General features: G+C 43.4%; 1 protein-coding gene across 1 annotated transcript in view; it reads right to left on the bottom strand.

The window, feature by feature from the left end:
- Positions 1 to 20,348, bottom strand: part of LOC122796056 (TBC1 domain family member 17-like) — a 180,770-nt gene that overhangs the window by 27,457 nt on the left and 132,965 nt on the right. The window contains exon 4 of the mRNA XM_044064520.1: positions 18,769 to 18,910. Within this exon, the coding sequence (XP_043920455.1) occupies positions 18,769 to 18,910 (142 nt within the window). The remainder of the gene's footprint in view (positions 1 to 18,768; positions 18,911 to 20,348) is intronic.

Here is a 20,348-nt window from a genome sequence, read left to right as displayed (position 1 = left end):
ATCTATCCGTGTGCACGCTATAAGCATGGATGGCTCCCGACCGTTCATGTAGGTTGTCGCTTACAGATGCGAGAGTAGCCCTCTGCAGCCTCAGGCCCTGTCTGGTGTAATGCTCCATACATGCCTGCACCGCCATGATAGCCTGCAACATGCACCTGCTGGTACCAGCTATGTTGCCTATGCCAGGGTCATGATGTCCAGCAGCCCTACCACAAGCACTCTGGGACATCCGCCTATGTGGTGCCCTGCTAGACATCCGGCTATGCCTGCTGTGACCGGACACAGTAGGCATGGTTACCACACTTCCCTGTGCACTGCCACCAAACGCCAGCTGTTCCTCCGCTATGGCCACTGGTGATGGGGTATGTGTAGGCACTGAAACTGTGTGTGGGGTTGGGGGTGGCTAAAAGGGGGATGTTAAATGTTAGTGCAGTGTCAGCCCCTGACAACCCCACCTGTGCCTCAACAGTACTATCATCATCTTCGGTGTCTGTATGGACACCAACATCAGATTGCATGCAGGAGGGACCCTGACACCTCGCCACCTGGGGGGGACAATAAACGCACTCTAAAACCTGTACATCATTGCCTAACAGTACACACACACACACACACACACACACACACACACACACACACACACACACACACCTCCGTAATACCTACCTGTCCATGGCTTTACAGACAGTCTCATGTATATGTCAATGTGTTACCCCATCCTGCATTACACTTGTTAACATACACACATTGATACCACTCACTAACATCTCAGTCCTCTAAATGGCCACACAAGTGGCCACAACACAAGGCCTGTTGCTACTTTACCTGCCTGACCTGTGTGTAGTGGTTTTACATGGCCTCACTGCTGTCATTCGGTATGCACCCTCTGTATGTCCAGACATGATGTGCATGGCCCCTATATGTGTGGGCTGCTATGTTGTATCCATAATATCTTACACTGGTGTGTCGTGTATGTAATGCTCAGTACATGCCAGATATGCTGCTCCTTCTGCCTATCACGTGACAACTGTAATATTTGGATACACTCCCTGGTGTTGACTAGTGCTTTCCCAATGCATCTGTAGTGCTGCATACATGAGTTGTAGGTGACCTTTCTGCTGACTGTGATATTAAGGGTGTCTACCTTCCCTCTGGATGCCTGTTCCATGCTGCACACCATATTATACTATTTGCTGTCCTGTGATTACACACATGACAGGTATTCCTGGTGTGTAATGTGGCAGTCCATGTCCATGTACTGCATGGTCTCAAAGGGAGGTACAGCCATATGAACACCCCACAATCACACATGTGCATACATGGCCATCCACACAAACACACACATACACACACGCACCCTACATGCATTTACCTCCCTCCACTTCACCAGAGTGACCCTGCAGACAAACTAACTAACCACCAGGACACACACACACACACACACACACACACACACACACACACACACACACACACACACACACACACGTGAGGTTGCACAATGATAGTACACACAGTCCTTCTATTACCCATCTGTCAACATGCAGAACATATGATACAGAACAGCATGCAGTTCAGCTATAGTCAATCCATGCTAGCAACAGTATACATGTGTGTGATGCATGTGGTGTGTCACTAGGTGATGATCCTTCCCCTGGATACCACTGCACCCATGTACACAGTACTGCTGTGCACCTGCTCTGCATCCTGCCATGTACTATGAACCACAACTCACAGGTGTACAACCCATTGTGGAATGTGTAGTACTGTGTCAGTTATGTCAGCTTTATTTCTCACAGCCCCTATGTTTTTCAGAAACACATATCTGGGATGATATGTGGACAGTTGTCATTGGTGAATGCCTGATTTACAGCTGTCAACATCAACAGACCATGTATGACCACTCCGATACTCTTACACTGACAACCATCAGAGCATACCATGGCTATGGGGGGTGTAGACACCTTTATTGATATGACGCACACATCCTTGATCTGCCATGGGACCACATCACTGCATATCTTAGCAGTACATGAGGCCGATCTGTGACATATGTCCTGTACTTTCACATGCAGTGTCTGCAGATTGTGTTAGGTGTGCGGCTGCTGACTGCAATGCATTCATACTGTGTGGGAATATGTGCTCACACTCTTATCATGATGATTTATCTCACCTCTTGTTGTGTGCACTACAGCAGTCACTACTCCTGGCAGGGGTATACCAGCTTGGACCATCTGCATTTGCTAGTGTATGTTCGGTCTGCCCTACACATGTCCCCTATTCTGCATGATTGTAAGGTCTACTCATGTGCACATCCCATGGTGTTCACACACTGCCATCACTATTGCTGTGTGGGTAGGGTTACAGCTGCCACAGGTCCTGAACCTGTCTATCTGCAGATAGAGCCATTCCTAGCATCCTTACAATCCCTGCTGCAGTGCACTGGTGTGTCATGCTGAAACCCCTCCCTCCTTCAGCCTTTATGCAGATGCATGACAAGTAAGCCCTACACATGTGTCACTTTTCAGTGTCCCATACACTGAACACCACATGTTGGAGCCTGCACCCAGCTGATAATGTAGACTACTGTAATGCCTTATGCCATAGTGTATCTCTGCAGCAGTTGCCATTGTCCTACAGGTATCTACACTGGTGTCACACTGTATATGGGTGTTGTTCCGAACATGTCCCTACTGTAGGCCATGTCTACCACCAGTATGTTACTTCCTGTGGACACATTCGGTAATGACAGGATGTTAGTTATCATGCAGATGTCTGACATACCTTTCCAATACCCCATCATGGTCACCCCTGTGAGACCGTGCATTTCACAGCAACAATACATGCACATGTACAACATGCACTCAGGGTAGGTGTGTTAGATGTGTGCATGGAATATACCATCACATTACATGCCCAGGGTATTGGCAAGCATCTACATAAAACATTCTCACCAGCTACAGGTTGCTGCCTTGGTGGTATTCCCGAGGGACCTACATAAGTGGGTGAGAGATGCAATGTCATTGGCCACACCTGTGGCAGTACTACAGGGTGGGTGTAGTATTACAATACATCAATGGTACATTCCCACAATACTACCACATCTGGTCATCTGTTTATCACTACACTGTAGCAACACAATATATCTATAACATGTCAGATATGCATGACCTACCTGTACCAATGCGGATGTATACACAACAGTGGTCTACTGATGTGCCCTGTGTCCTTATCTGCATGCTCCTTGGCCGGTGTATGGGTGCCACCCACCTTCACGAAGATGTCCAGCGGTTGATGACTGGCCGGATGGGCAGGTGCCACGAGGCTGGCCAGGAGCTCCTCCACATGTGTCAGGGAGGATGGATGGCATGGCCCCCCTGTGGTGAGATGATCCCCCCAGACTGCAGCAGCACACCAACAGGCATTGCGAAGCAGGTCAGTACAATGATGCCGGACCTGCTCATAACTGTAGGTGTGCAGTCTGACATCATTGACCCTATGGACTAGGTCATTCCACAGGGCAGTCCACTCCTGCTGCTCATGTGCAGCCCTGCCAAACAGCACTGGGTAGTGCTGGATCAAGCCTGATATCACCACATCATTCTCTGCTTGTGAATAGGTGGGCAACTGTGCATGTGACATCTTGGCTGAAAGACATAACGATGGAAACAGGTCTGACCAACTCATACAGCAAGGTTACCACAGTTCATAATACACATCTCTGTCACCCCCTACCATATCAGCTTCAATAAACTGTACACACAACTCATTAGGTATGGCTGCAACTTACCTACCAATGGGACAGATATGGTATTGTATCACACTTTCTGCTATGTGATTGTAGCCATGTCCCCTGTGTGGACACCATCATTGCTGGCCTGTTACAGACTATTCACCTGTATGCCATTGTCAGGACCACTATGGTTCCATATATGCCAGTGGTATGGCTGCTTTGGGATTGCTGCACATCTGACATTCTGTGTTATTGGGGATATCTATGCATGCTGTTGGACATGTACCGGGAGACTATTACCACCAACATATGCTATATAACAGTGACAGAATAACATGTATATGTTCTATTGGCCAGTAGAACCACTTCTCCAAACCCATCTGCCCAAGATACCTGGCCACATCACATGTGTCCCAACCTGGGGCTTCCTCATGTACTGGTCCAGCAATACCATCAGGTGGAACCAACCCAGGGGATGTTACCCCCCCCCCCTCAGGGTACACACAGACATGTTCCTATCCCCTGAGGTCAGGTCTAGGGTCTGTTCCATACCGGGCTCCACAGACACATGTGGGATGTGCTACATCAGTCTGGGGCACCCAGTACACATTCACAGGGCCAACATGCTCCTCCTGCTCAGCCTCCAGACCAGGCACCTTCAGGATGTTGACTGCTGTTGTGAGTAGCAGTGGGTGGGAGGCTTGTTCCTATTGTGCCCACATTGGGGCCCATGGGGCATCCACATCTAAGACCACACACACCATCCAGGGTGTTTACCCACCACATGTCACATACCACCCCTGTAGACTGTCCTCTATATCTACCAACCCTGACCACCTCCACAAGTGTACCTGCCATACTTCCCCATATTCCCATTGTATACTTCACAGACAGGGGCAATGTGGTCCCAACAAGGGACTAACATGTGAGATACCCATCCATGTTGCACACACTGCCAACTGTGGATATCTGTGTGTATTGCTATGCGTGCTGGTGCCTCGCACATAGCACACATCACCGTGGTAGTAATACAGGGGACATGTCTTTACAGTTTGTGTGTGTTTGTATATATGTAGACATGTGCATATAGGTATATATCTATATATGTGATGTATATATATGCACATATATATGTCTACACATGGGTTTCTGTATATTTGTGGACATACATGCTGATATACATAGATATCTTTATATATTATATATGTGACATATGTACACATATGCATACCTATATGTTGGGTGCATTCAGACATCAGCTCCACAATCTCACAACACCTTCCTGCATAGCTGCACTGTTCTGCCTTGCTACCACACAGACAGGTGCCAAATATGGATATAGCCTGACATTAGGGGGTATATGTAGGTAACCCTATTACACACCTATGGCATTCTGGCATGCAACATTACAGATTAACCTGAGAATCCTGCCAGTGGTGGGCCTGACTCCCATGTGTTCATCATAATGGCATTACTTCCACCATCAGCTATTGGCCATGTAATATACATACCTCCCATTACACAACACACACTATGATGGCTTACATCTTGTCAGTCAGTGCTGACCTGTACAGTTGACGGCAATGGCCCACTACCCACAGGGACTGACACTATTGTCCATAGCAGTTGTTCAGTTGAACATCATCACAACAACACCTGATGGCGCATATAAATCATTCCACATCATCTATCCCATTATTATTGGCCAGGTACTACATTCTATTACATGGATATATACTTCACATGCCTGTTTTGGGAATGATGTCTTGATGAATGAATGCTGAATAAATGCCTTTGTCTTAGGCTTTTGTTTTTTGAAGTGATTTTCTTTCTTTCTCTCTCTCTCTCTCTCTAGGAAATGGAATGAGCTGCTTTGAATAGATTGCAGCATGGCTTTAGTAGGTGATGCACATGATCAGGTGATGGCCTCTGCACCAATCAGTGTCCTCCACTTGCTAACTGCATGCAGCTTGCTGTGTAATACTTCCAATTACCACTGTCATGACAACCACCTACTATAAATCTCTACATCATGTGGGCATGGTCCCTTTATCTTTCCTGTGTGATGGACATCCTTCCTGTGTGTGAGCATCAGTGTTACAGACAGCAGGTAGCAATACCTCTTACAGGAGAACCTGCACATTCAGGCCAGCTACATATTTGTAGGAGGTTCCAGAAATACAGACAGAGTGTGAGTAGAGTTGTGTTATGCTTTGTCTAGTACTGGTGTTACAGGGTTTGTGTGTATATACTAGTTTACCTTGGAATGCAGTCTGTCTGCATGGCTCTCAACTGTGCGCCTATCCTCTTGATGGCCAGAGGTGTGCCTATTATGTTTTGTCTGTCCCCCACACAGGTCTTGTGTCAGATATTTCACTGGCAGTGTGTGCGTTGAGTGCTATCAGTACATGGCTACAGCCATTTGTGTTTCTAACTTCATATTCCTGACTAAGGGTATGTTGCAGACTATCCTGTAACACCAGTGACTTGCTTAGTGTATGGGAACAATTTTCCACATATGGGCCTGTGTTCCAGCCTCTGTTCTCCACCGACATACCAAGTTTTGCACATATGACATGCTGTCAGGGGTTGTTCTGTAATGGCCTGTGAGTATATCATGCTGCCATTGCTGCCATTAGTCAACTGCTGTTGTATCCCCCACACATGCATTGGTGCTGGGGCCATATATGTGTGGGCTTCACCTACACACTACATGTGTGCCCTTATGCACTCCAGAGGCCAGTGTATGTAACAGTGGTATATGGCCCTGTATTATTGAGTCTGGGGGGGGGTGCACCATAAATAACCTAGGCTGTTACAAAATGTGGGAGTATCAGGGGTGAGCTGCCTTAAGGTATCTGGATGTACAGTACCATACAATTCACCTATATTTAAATTAGTTACATAAACTGGGTTAATGTAGGCCTACTGCCTCCTGCCATACAGACTGTTCTGTCAGTGTCCTTGTGATGGCATCAGTTATGCCTTGTTATGTAACAGTTACATCCCATTGTGTCAACTGAAGTCTTTACCAGCTAGTGATTGTGTACAGACTGTAGATAGAGGCTGCTGAACTATACACCTGCCTTACTTACTGTTGATTGTTTGGTATCATGTGGCCCAGTCTGTCTTTACTATTGTACTATTTGAAGGGCTTGGCCTGGACAGCAACATTTGTGAACCTTTCCAGACTACTGTATTAGTATAACTGCTTCACAGTTGCATTACTCTGTTTATATGGATGTCAGTGTCTGAACAGCTATATGACATGGCATACAAAACTGTAATAGTACACAAATAAAGTTTTCCATTTATGCAAACTTGTGTGTGGTGTTATATCCTATGACCTCTCTGTGGGTAAATGTTGCAAGCAATGATTGTCATTTGTATGGGTGGCTCATACAGTGTCCAGTTGTTAAGGTGTTAACTGTAGGCATAGTGGCTGTTCCATATTGTGTGCACCTTCTATATATGTATCTTACTGTACATATCTCTGCGTGTGTATGTGTAGTCACATATATATCCATATATATGTATGTATAAATATATATATATATATATATATATATATATATATATATATATATATATATGTATATCTGTATCTGCATATATGTGTCTGTGTATATGTATCCTGCGGATGTTGATAGCTTCCACAATGTACATTACCTATGGGAGTCAGACTGTACTGCATGATATGTTACCAATACCAGTCTGAAATCATACAGGTGGGTTGTAGTACAGTTAACATCTTGTGCCCATGTCGTGTCAGGTCCTGGTTATGGGATCTGCAACACTTGGTAGTGTATTGCAGGGAGAACGTATTTGGCTGTGTGGGGGGTATATGTATTCGTACAAGACATATATTGTTTGGGGCCTCTGAACCCCATTAACGGAGCATGTGGCCATATATGTTGTAGTTATTTTCCCATTGTTATCTACAGATGTATGTCCATATATATCTCTCTCTCTCTATATATATATATATATATATATCTGCTTAAATAAATAATAAATAAAACTATAGGTTCACAGGTTCATAGGTGGGTACTAGGCTATCAGCCCTGGGTCCTATACAAGCCCAGCCAAAAAGGTACCCTGGCTTTTGCCACCCAAGAAATTTATTTTCCTGTGCCACTGTTGAGCAGAGCCACAGAAGTGATCCCCGGGGTGAATTTCCTATTTCCCATCCAGTCATCAAGATTTTTCTTGAAGAGTGCTAATGAGGAGCTTTGTTTGATATAGATAGGTAGTTTATTCCAAAGTATGGGAAGTCTCTGCGACAGGAATCTATCGCTCCGGCATGTTCTGTTTATTGCGGTGACAAGATTTAGGTCCCTAGAGCATATAGCTCAGAGGGATTGGGATTTCTTTAAGTGGAGCATGTCCAACAGCTCTGGGTTTGACATAGCTTTGTATGTTAGGCAGAGATCACCTCTGAGTAGGCGATATGCAACGGAGTAAAGCTGGAGTTTTTTGAGATGGTCTGCGTAGGGCATCTGTTTGTGGCCGATAATCCTCTTTGTGAGGTATTTCTGTGGCCTTTCCAGTTGTTGTAGATGTCTTGTGAGGTACATGCCAAAAGAGACGTTGTACTCTATAATGGGTCTAATGAGTGATGAGTAGAGGGGAGCAATGACCTCTTTTTTTCTGGATGAGAAACCTTTTGTGATGAGGTGTGCCACGTAGAAGGATTTCCTGACTACTGTGGCGATGCGATTATCAAAGGAGAGACTATTGTCCACCTGTGTCCCAAGGTCTCTTATCACACTTTTGGTGTTAAGTATACTACCGCCTATGTTGTAGTTCATGGGTACAGAGTTTTTACCAAAGGGGATGAAAGTGCACTTTTTGGCAATGAGCTTGAGGCCTTGGCTTTGACACCAGGCATCTGTCTCAGTGAGGCCCTTTTGTAGGATGTCCACATCGTTAGGAGTTTCAGTTATGGCTCCTAGTTTGCAGTCATCTGTGAACTTCATTAGCCAAAGACCTTCTTGTTAGCCTGTACTTCAGAGAAGTATATACCAAACAGGAGAGGACCCAGGACTGAACCCTGTGGTACTCCACTTGTCACTGGTCTGAAGTTGGATTTGGAGTCTGCTACTTTCACAGTGTGGGTTCTGTCAGTGAGCCGGTTGGCAACACATCTTGTGACATAGGGATTTATACCTAGTTTAGTGAGTTTATCTATAATTCCAGAGTGGGGGATGGTGTTGAAAGCCTTGGCAAGATCTAGATAGGCTGTGTGAACCACCTTACCCTTGTCTACAGCTTTGGTGACTGCTTCAAAGAAGTCTATCAGGTTTAGGAGACATGATCTGCCTTTTACAAACCCGAACTGGGTGGGGTCCAGAGTTTGGAGATTACCAATGTCTTTGTTTATAAGTTCCATGATGATACATTCCATGGCCTTGCAGACCAGGCTCGTCAGGCTGATGGGGCGGTAGTTCCCAGGGTCCGTGGTGGCTCCCCCCTTGTAGAGTGGGATAACCATCACTGTTCGCCATTCAGCAGGCACAAAGCCTGAGGTGAGGCTATGATAGAACATGGTACTTAGGTGGGGTGCCAGTTCATTCTGTAGTTCATGTAGAAAGCAGCCTGGGATGTTGTCTGGTCCCATGGATGCTGTGTTCTTGGCTTTGGAGAGTGTGGTTTTTACCTGTGCAGTCGTGATTACAGGAACTTTGCATTCTTCTGGTATAGAGATGGGCTCTTTAGGGGGTGAGGGGGGGGGTAAAGTTAGCACTGAACCCATCTGCCAGGATGTTGGCAATATCAGTTGGGTCTGTATATGTAGTGCCATTGTGCTGTAACTGAGAGCAGTTCTGAGTGTTGCCATTGAGATTCTTGACATTGCTATAGAATGCTTTGTGGGTGTCTTTAGAATCAGTGGTGATTTTGATTTCATAACTAGATTTGGAGGATTTTATCAGGGATCGCAGCTTCTTACTGAGGCTGACCAGGGAGCTCCTCCACTCATGGGATTTTACTCTCTTTTGCAACAGTTTCTTCCTTCTGTTGTACAGTTTGTATATGGTAGGGGACCACCAGATTGGCTTCCATTTTTTTGAGGATTTGGGATAGCACGATCCATGCACTCATGTAAGTGCTTATAAAGTGCAATTGTGTAGGATTCAGTAGTCGTAACTGTATTGTCCATCTGCATGGGTGTCGTGAAGTTCACCACTTCTGTCTTAAGAAGCATGAAGTTGGCTTTGGAGAAATTTTTTACCATGGTTTCCTTAATGGGGGGTGGGGGCAGGATGTGGATATCTAGGGTAATTAGCTTATGGTCGGATCGGACCAATGAGGCATTGACTTCAGGTGTGGAACACCAGTCACTCATGTTGGTAATGACTAGATCTAGGATATTGTTGCCCCTGGTGGGGGTGTGGAAAAGTTGATCCAGGGCATTGAAGTTTATAAATTCCAGAAAGTGTTGAGCAAAAGAGTTGGTACATGAGTAGTTTCCCCAGTTAATGGTGAGGTAGTTGAAATCGCCCATTATTAAGGTGTTTGGTTGAACCCTAATATTTTCCAGTACATCAAGAAAAGAGGAGTGGGAATCCTGGGGCATGGTGGGTGATCTGTAGCAAGCTACAATTTGGATTGCAATTTTGCCCAGAGTTAGTTGCACTTGGATAACCTTGGCTGCATTATGCTGAGCAACTAGCCTGGAGGTGTGGATATCCTTAATGAATATGGAAACACCTCTGCCTTTGGTGTTCAGTTCCAGGTTACATGGCCGAAAAGTGTGGTATGAGTTATAGCCTGGTAGTGCAGGGGTGCTCTCTGGAGCCTTGAACCAGGTCTCAGTCACTGCACAGATATTGATGTTCTCCATTTTAAGGAGTGCCTAGAATGAGTGCATTTTGAGATTTAGACTTCTAGCATTGAGTAGCATCACCCTCAGTTTTTGCTTGCCTGTTCCTGTTACGGTGGTGAATTTGTCATTTGATCCTTGCCTAAAAAAGGCACTATAGGGGCGGTAAGAACCTTAGCCAGTATCCGGAATCCCAGGGGTGACAGGTGCAGGCCATCTCTGGCAAAGCATCGTGGTCTGTCGACCATGTCATCCCAGGCAGACAGATACTGGATCCCTTTAGAATGGCACCAGAAGCTTAGCCAATTGTTGAAGTCAATCATTGTGTCCTTGTACTGCAGCATCATTCTGGGTGATGGCAGAATGCTACTCAGGGCTTGGGTCATACCTGCCTGGGCTACAAGATCGGAGAGCTCTTCCATGTCTCTTTTCATGTAGTCCAGGGAGGTACATCTCAGGTTGTTCACACCAACATGGACAATGACAGAGTCATATTTGTATTTGTTGTGGAGTGACCTGAGTGCATGGGTTATGTGGCGGATCCTGGCACCCGACAGGCAGCTGACAGTAACCTTCTCTTTGTTTAGCCTAGTGAGTGGGACATCAGTGTGCCTGACTATAGAGTTACCTATGACTAGTGTGTTGGGTACGTTGTTTTGCCTTATTGACTGTGGTTGAGGGGCACACTGAGTCTGTGGGCTATGTGTCATTTGGGTTGTGTTGGGGGGGGGTGGAGGTTGCTTGCATTTCTGCTTTGGAGGTCTCTGTTGCTTGAGCAGATTATTATTGAGAGCCTCTGTGAATGTTTTTGTGTTTCTATGTGTGGATTTTGGTGTTGTAGATTTAGTGAGACTATGTGATGAGTGTGATGTGGTGCAAGTGTTTACCTTCTCCTCTTACTGTCAAGTTCAGTCTTGATTGGAGAGAGCTTTACCTCCAGTTTGGCTAGATAAGTGCATAAGAGCTGTTTTTCTCTAAGCAAGTGAGGAAAGTAAGTACCAAAACTGTTTTCCTCTAGGTAATGAGGAAGGTTGAGTGCTGTAGTAATTAGTAGGTTATTTAGTGCTTACAAGTTCTGAACAAGTGCTGATCACGAATAAGCAAATTCAAGTGCTAAAACTAAGAATCTGTATCTGGACTAAACTAGTTACAGGAAAGGGGGGAAACAAGTGCAAATGCAGGCTTTTAAATCAGAAAGTTGAGAGAGATGGAAAAACTGCTTGAATGGCCAATAACTACAATTTCTGGGCCAGAACCACTCCTTATGTGGTAGCTAGCTTACCTAGTGCTTACCACTCTCACTACTATGTCCGTATATACCTACATATATATCTCTATATATATATATATATATTTATATATATCTATATATATATATATATATATATATATATTATATATATATATATATATATATATATATATATATATATATATATATATATATATATATATATATATATATATATATATGTAACTTGCTGTATATATTTAGACATATAGATGTAGACATATATATCTATAGATGTAGGCATTTTCATGTATATATGGTGAGGAGGGGGTGAGGACAACAATAATAAGTTGTGATGCCAATTAGACCAGATTACATGTGTTCAGTAGACGTGTGCGAAATGGACAGCTATGTATGGGGTGAGATTTTTTGTGGGAACAGATTGCCCTTTTTTTTCAGGTGAGAGTGGGATGTTGGGGAGGGGTAGTAGGTATATTTGGGGAGGTAGGTTGGGTAGGATAACAGACAAGACAAACAAGTTGCATACAGGGGCAGTATATGACACATGTGGGGGTAAACACCTTGATGGGGAGGGGTGTTGGGAAATTGGAAGCCCATGAGCCCCCTAGTGGAAACAGTGGGACTGAGGTCCCCACCCATGGGCAGCCACCACTGCACCTTCACAGCCTCGATGGTGGCTGTGCTGGGGGCTGAGTCGCAGAGCCAAACTGATGCTCTAGTTGTGACACACGGCCCTCGAGCTGGTGTAGAAGATCACTAAGCTGCTGGTTGATTTCTCTATGCACCATGACCCTGACCTGGCTGCAGGTGACAGGTGCCTGCCCGCACCCGCTCCCTGGGGGCGAGCTCCATCACCTGAGGCGGTTCCACCCAAAGGTGGTGCAATACCAATGGACAGGGAGGTCCCGGGTTGGGTCCCAGACATGCTGGTGCCCAGTGCCACAGCCAGCTGAGGTGGGACAGGTGGGTCCACTGGTGCCAGCGCTCCCAAGCATGCTATAGTGTTTGGATTTCATCATCATATGTGGGTTAGTAATAGTCAATACATTCCAGGGTTAGGTATAACAGCATGCATAAATATTCCCATTAACCCAGGCACCAGATTCGGAACAGTTGGATAACAAACAGAACACATGCATACATGGGACCACAGTGGTAATAAGAACAGCATGCAGGTACATTGATGGCACCATGCCACCAATGTTGGAATAATTCAATATGGCACATGCATGGGAACAATTAAAATATTTATCAAACAACTGGACATTATCAGAACATAGGTGTCATTACATACCAGTTGGGGTGGATATGTTGATTACTGGAGATATGGTGGTGGGTGGGGAGAAAGATGTCAATTAACTAGTATATTCCTGTAGTCCACATTACTTTCCTAGTCAGTGCTGTTATCTGTACCTTACAAGTCTTACTACACTACCCTATAGCCTTAGTTTGGACAGTGATATGGCTGTCATCATCATTACACATGAACTGGTTTTACCTGCAGTATATACCTGGTATACCTGTGTTTGTTAACACTAACTAACTGTTTCTACAGATACTCCCAGATTCCAGGTTGATGTTGTGCACATTGCTATCCATCTCTTTCTGCACAGACTCTGGCCATGTGTTGACCACACGCTGGTGTGTCAGGACATATCTAGAATATTGCCCTCTTCCACCCTTAGTGACCTGAAACACACATATACATGCTTTCCTACCCAGTTATATTATGTAGCACAGTGTGGGTGACAGTGATCAGTGATACTTTATTATTCAGAGAAACTGCAACACTCACAAATCCCTACAATACCAGAGTGAACAGTACCAGTACAGGTTATAATGGTCTTTATTTCTCAGCACAGTGTTCGTATCTGACGTACCTGTAGGAGCAATGTTTGTTAGCACTAACTGACTGTTGTCACACAAACTTCCAGATTACACATTAGTATTCTGCAAATACATCTCATTCTGTTACTGTACACACTCTGGTCACTGCTTGACAACGTGGGAGTGTAGATAGGACATATTTGAAATATTACTCTCCTAACAGTTTCAGGGGTTGCTATAGTGACAGGTTTGTTCTCATAGATGTCTGACAATCCCTTGTATTCCCTGTTTGCTGGCTAAACATCTGGGATTATCCCACAGACTTACCAGGGGGACAGGGGGACAGGCAGCAGATATGGGCCCATATACTGGTCATTCTGGCCTCATCTGTACAGTTGTAGGGTATGATTCTGTATGCAGCCTACATCCACTCCCAGGATTCAGACCATAGCTGTGTCTGCTACAACTTAAATACTGTCCATCACAGTTGTGACTGCTATATAGATATTGCTGTATATCTCCTATCTGCTTTCTGTCTTATTAATCCCCTGTGCTTTTGCATTCTGACCTTGTATTACAACACTCTTATACAGATCTCCTAGACAGTAATATTCTGTCGGACAGTGTGGGCGACAGTGATGTGTAATACCTCATTATTCAGAGCAGCTGCATCAGTCGCAATGCCATACAATGCCAATGTAAACAGTACCACTACAGGGTATCATTCTTGTATTTATGGGCACAGTGTTAGTATCTGGCAGACCTGTGGGGGAATTGTTTGTTAGCACTACCTGAATGTTCCCACACACAGTACCAGATTCCACATTACTATTATGCATGTACATCTCACTCTGTTACTGTACACACTCTGGCCACAGCTTCATAAGTTGGGGTGTATAAGGGACATACATGACTTCTTAGTCTCATAAGGTTTTGGGGAGTTGCTAGTGTGCCAGCTTTGTTCTCATAGATGTGTGTCAATCAGTTGTATTTCCTGTTTGCTGGCTATACGTCTGGGGTCATCCCACTGATTTCCCAGGGGGACAGGTTGATAGGCAACAAATATGGGCCACTTTACTGGACATTCTAGACATTTCTGTACAGTTGTGGGGTATGATTCTGTATGCAGACTACTACCACTCCCAGGATTCGAACCATGGCTGTGTTTGCTAAACAAAACAACAGTTTACATCTCATTTGCATGTGCTGTTTCGGTTTTGTTGTCCGCATTTTCCCTGTTTTCTGTCTATGTCTCCCTCAGTTATGCTACATAGTGTCTGGGGATTACACCAGTCATATAAAGGCATTCCTACACATTCAATTTATGGTGCACGGTGTGGGTAACAGTGCTTAATACAACAGTAATATTACATGATTGCAAATCTACATTACCATATAATACCAGAGTATACACATGCAGTCCAGCAGTTATACCTTTATTGTCAGGCTGTTACACTTTTATTTATATACATACTGTATGAGACTCTTCCTGCCATATTCTCCAGTGTATGCAGTACTTGCCTTGAACAATACAGGTTTTATACAGGCAATTGATTTACTACTACTTTTAGTTTTATTTCCTGTGACAGTAAATGCATGAGTAGTACTGACCTTCCTCATGTCTCAACCTTACCAGGTGACTGAAGTGGGCCCCTTGGTTTGCGGCCTGCTCCATTGCAGCTGTGGGGGACATAAGAGGAATATTTAGCCATACCTATCCATGATATACCTGAGCTGGCAATTATTACACACATAGTGTGGTGACACACAACTGGAACATCCCCTACCGCTCTAGCCTCTTGGATCCACTGGTCCAAGTGGTCCCCCTTACACCGCTTCAGGTTGGCATAGAGATGCCTGACCTGCTCACCAGTTCGGGGTATGCCAGTGGCACTGGTGAGGTCACGGGTGAGATGGTCCCAGGCCTCCACCATATATTGGGAGCCTTGGTACTGGCCCTGCAGCAGTCTCTGATCATGGTCTTTGACAAGGAGTCCTGCCATGACTCTGAACTCCTGGATGCACCAGTACTATGCTCGAAAGCACACACCTTCTCCCCTTACTGCCATTGTGCCTGCAAGGGGAAGCTACAACCAGTTTTGAGATGTATTCCTGCCTCTTGGGTTTAAGTTGGGCCAATTTCCCGCACTTTTCCATGATTGGCCAGTTTTGAAAAGGCTAGGCTATGGGCAAACCTGCTTATCTAGGGTTGGCACTGTTTAAAGGAGTATAACACTGGACACATTGAGTTAGCTGGCCTACACATTGCTTGCACCTCCTAAGCTGGCCTGTGCAATGCTTAGCATGGCTTACATTACAGTTTGCATTATAATTCCTTTTTGGCATTGAGTTATTATTCATTACACTTTACATGTATGCCTGGTATCCATGATTCATGTATACATACACTGTATAGGGTCCTTGTGTTTTATTGGGGACTTTGACACTCTACTGCAATTACACCTGACTTCTGGGCTTACTGCTTTACTCCAGTTCAAATATTTATGTTATGTAGCGGGTTAAGGCACATATGTCTGTATACTGATTCCTTTCACAGGTTCAGTTCGGTTTTACAATGGTGAAGACTTGTTTGCTGATGCCTCATTCTTCTGTACTTCTGTGATTGCTTGGTAGTTAACTACTATGACTGTGGTGTATAAGGTCCTGGGTTTGAGACCTGCATGGCTGTTTATTTTGTTGATGGGCAGAACAAGAGCCATTGGATATGGAGTGATTAAGGCACTTTTGAGCAGTTGTAAGCGGGTTTGCGAGGGTTAGTGCGAGGGTAAGCAATGCTAACCTCCAGTTACATATGCTTACAGTGAGTTAGCTTTAGAATTGCTTAACCTGTGTGCCCATTGCTTACCACTGCACAAACAGGCTTAAGCTCGCTTACTAGTGCTTGCATATGCTTACTACTGCTTACTGGTACTTAAACCTGCTTACTAGTGCTTTATTCATTATGACATTGACACCTCACATGTGCATTTACTGCAGTACTCCATTTCATAAATATATGTTATTTAGTGGGTTATGCAACAAAATTATTAGTCATAACATGCTTTGCCATGGAAAATGGAACGTGCTGTAGTGGGACTTGAACTGGGAATGGCTGCTCATAATGTGAATGCTCTACCCACTATACTATTGCTATACTGCTTGATTTGCATATATCTTCCCTGTTATCCTCTTCAGCCATTTAAGCTGCATTAGCCGAAGCTAAGTGATGGGCACATCCGTGCACCTACGGTTAGCCTTAATCAGATTTTTAAATAAAAAAATGTGTTTGCTCATTTTATTTCTCTATACTTTTGCTGTTGTACACAAGGGGGACTATTGGTGGGGATATGTGGACACCTATGAGCAGTCTGGCTCATTTCTTACCCCTTTCTGCTGTTCATCATTGCGGGGGCGTGTATATTCTGAGCGCTCTGCTCTCAGACAAGCCCCCTGCACTCTTACATGCCCCGTGTAAGATTAGGAGCTCAGGCAGCATGCCTCATTACTATGCATGGAGCGCTGCTGTCCTGCTCCTAAACAGCTGCCTCCGTGCAAGACTAAGCTAGTCCTGCACGGAGGAATAGTAAATCCGAGAGAAAGTGTTTGCTCTGCAATATCTGAGCATTTTTCCCTATCGTCAGCATAGTAAGAACAATTAGAACTAAATATTCATTAAGCACGTTAAATGGATTTCTATTGAAATGTTGGCACTCATATAACTCAGAATGCTGAAAAATAAAAACAACAAAAAACATACACAAGCTTTTTTCCCCCACTGGATTTTACATGACAAACAGAGATATTTCTTTAGACTTTACTCACAGTTCCTACCGTAGTGATAATAATTTTGTTTCCATCTTTATTCTTAATCTTGAAACAAACACACACACACACACACACACACACACACACACACACACACACACACACACACACACACACACACACACACACACAGTGACACAGTTGATAACATTGTCACAGTTAGAACTAAATATTCATTAAGCACTTTAAATGGATTTCTGTTGAAATGTTGGCACTCATAACTCAGAGTGTTGAAAAATAAAAACAACAAAAAATGCACACACGCTTTTTCCCCTCACTGGATTTTATAAGACAAAAGGAGATATTTCTTTAGACTTTACTCACAGTTCTTACCACAGTGATAATAATTTTGTTTCTATCTTTATTCTTAAAACACACACACACAGTGGTTCTTTTCCCAGTTAGGAGTCACCACAGCAGACCACCTGTCCACTCATGATTGGCAGTAGACTTTCACAGTGTCCAGTTGCCAGCCCAGCACCCAACCTTCCACAGAAGGCACACACACCTAGGACCAATTTAGAGTGTCCAAACCACCTGCAGCATGTCTTTGGGAAGAAAGTAGAACAAACCCACACGAAGGGCATGCAGATTCCACACAGAAGGCACCCCAGCCAAGGATCAAACCGGCAAACCTCTTGCTGTGAGGCAACAATGCTAACCACTGCACCATCATGGCTGCCCTAGCATACACACACACACACACACACACACACACACACACACAAGGTACTATGTATACTAAAAGCAACAGAGGGAAATTTTGGAAGAATGTTTTGCTATATCTGTAGAGATGACATTTTTTATATGGTAACCTTTTTACTGTTAGCTTTAGCTTACAGATATTGCAGACAGGAGATTTTCACTACTGAAATGAAAAAAAGGTTCCAACATTCTGCAAAAAATATTGATCACATTACAGTCCTGAAATACAAACCAAAGTGGGAAATAACCTCACTTTAAGCCATGCAGACTGCCATGAATTATAACACAAGTACTATTTGCAAATTAAAGCTTGTAGCTCTAGCAGAAGTGATGAAATAAGAAAAAAATTAGTAAATCTGCTTTATCTTCCTTAACATTATTTATATTATGATTATGAACAATAGAGAGACACCACAAATGCTGCCACCTTTTTAAGTACTGCAGTGCTAATGCCATCAAAAATAACAAAATCAATAAAAAAGAAAATCAGTTATATACCATTGTTTGATATGAAAAGGTAGCATTCTGTAAAAATGAAATAACCATAAATGCCATGTTTCCATTTATTTTACATTACGTTACTGTGACCAAGAGCTTAGTTACCTGCTTGTAAACAGAATGAGGTCCATTTCATTGCAACATTTGAGCAAAGTGTCTTTGTGTTCTAAAAGAATAGCAGCACAAACAAATAATTCAAATGTGAAGTTTGTTTTTATAGGGGACAGTTGAATGCAGGCATCTCCTCCTAAAGAAATAAAAGTGACATATTTAACTTGTATATTTTGCTAAAAATGTCTTATATGGCATAAACAAATAAAAGTGGCATATGTAATTTGTAAATTTTGCTATGAATGTCTTATGTGGCATCAAATGAGCACATGCATATGTACAGACACATGTACATACACACAGACACACACCAGCAAAGCAGCAAGTTTCCCCTTACACAAAGTACTAGTTATAATGTACAGTTCTCATTTGAATCTATTTGCCCTGTATTACAGTTTTTTTGTCATTGCTGCATTTCCAGCACTACATTTTGAGTTTTAGTTTTATTAACTGAAGTGATACAATAGAATGGAAATGGTGTATTGCCATGAATAGATTTGTAGCATGGCTTAGAAATGGATACAAGTTGCAGGCTAGTACAAAAGCAGTAGGATGTCTCACCGGAAAGCCTTTGTTATTGAAAACGGATATCTGTTTCCAGATGTCGCATGGATGCAAGGGATCACTGGCAGAGGTGTGTGTGTGTGTGTATGTGTGTGTGTGTGTGTGTGTGTGTGTGTGTGTGTGTGTGTGTGTGTATACGTTTAGTGAACAAAGAAGGAAAGTGCTGGTTTCTTTTTTTCAAATATCTTTATCTGCATTTCAAACATTTATAACAATAATTACAAATCTATCTAATGATTATAAATCTTACAAGAAAAAGACTATAATTACAAAGGAAAAAGAAAACTGGGTTATATACAAACAGTAACACAAACTATATATATATATATATATATATATATATATATAGAAACTATATACACAGAAAATGCCAAATGCAGGTATGAATCATGGGTATGGAAATTTTTTTAGAAAATAAAATAATATATAAAAAGGGGAAAAAGAGAATAAGTAAATGTGCTGAGTAAATTTTTAAATGCCATGTTTTGTTTGTTTTTTCGGCTTTTCCCGGTTAGGGGTCACAACAGCAGAACTCCGGTCCGCTAATGATCGGCAGTAGATTTTTACATGGTGATGAGTTGCCAGCCCGACGCCCAACCTTCAGCGAAGGCACGCCCATTCACGCATGTCTTTCGGAGACCACTCGACCGTGGGAAGGACATGCAGACTCCACACAGAAGGTACTCCAGCCGTGAATCCAACAGAACTTCTTGCTGTGAGGCAACAACGCTACCGCTGTACCACCGTGGCTTTTTACATTTTTAAATGCTGTGTAAAAGTGATTAAAACTAAGTAATAGCATTACAAGTTTTGTTATAAGATACAATCAAAGTTATATATTTAATTGATTGCAGTATGTTTAAATCAATCCCATGAGATTTTGGATCTATCAAGCCAGTTTTGGGTAATTAAAATATAGATGTCTTGCTATGTTAAACCAGGTGGGGTGTGTGTAATAATGCAAATTCCCAAGATAAGGTAGATTTCTCATAACCCATTTCTTTCTAGTT

This window comes from Protopterus annectens, chromosome 2.part2 (genome assembly GCF_019279795.1).
Source record: "Protopterus annectens isolate FY-2018-M chromosome 2.part2, PAN1.0, whole genome shotgun sequence".
In the NCBI taxonomy this organism is placed as follows: Eukaryota; Metazoa; Chordata; order Ceratodontiformes; family Protopteridae; genus Protopterus; species Protopterus annectens.
Note: the sequence above shows the minus strand (reverse complement) of the source record. Positions and strands in the feature narration are given on the sequence as shown.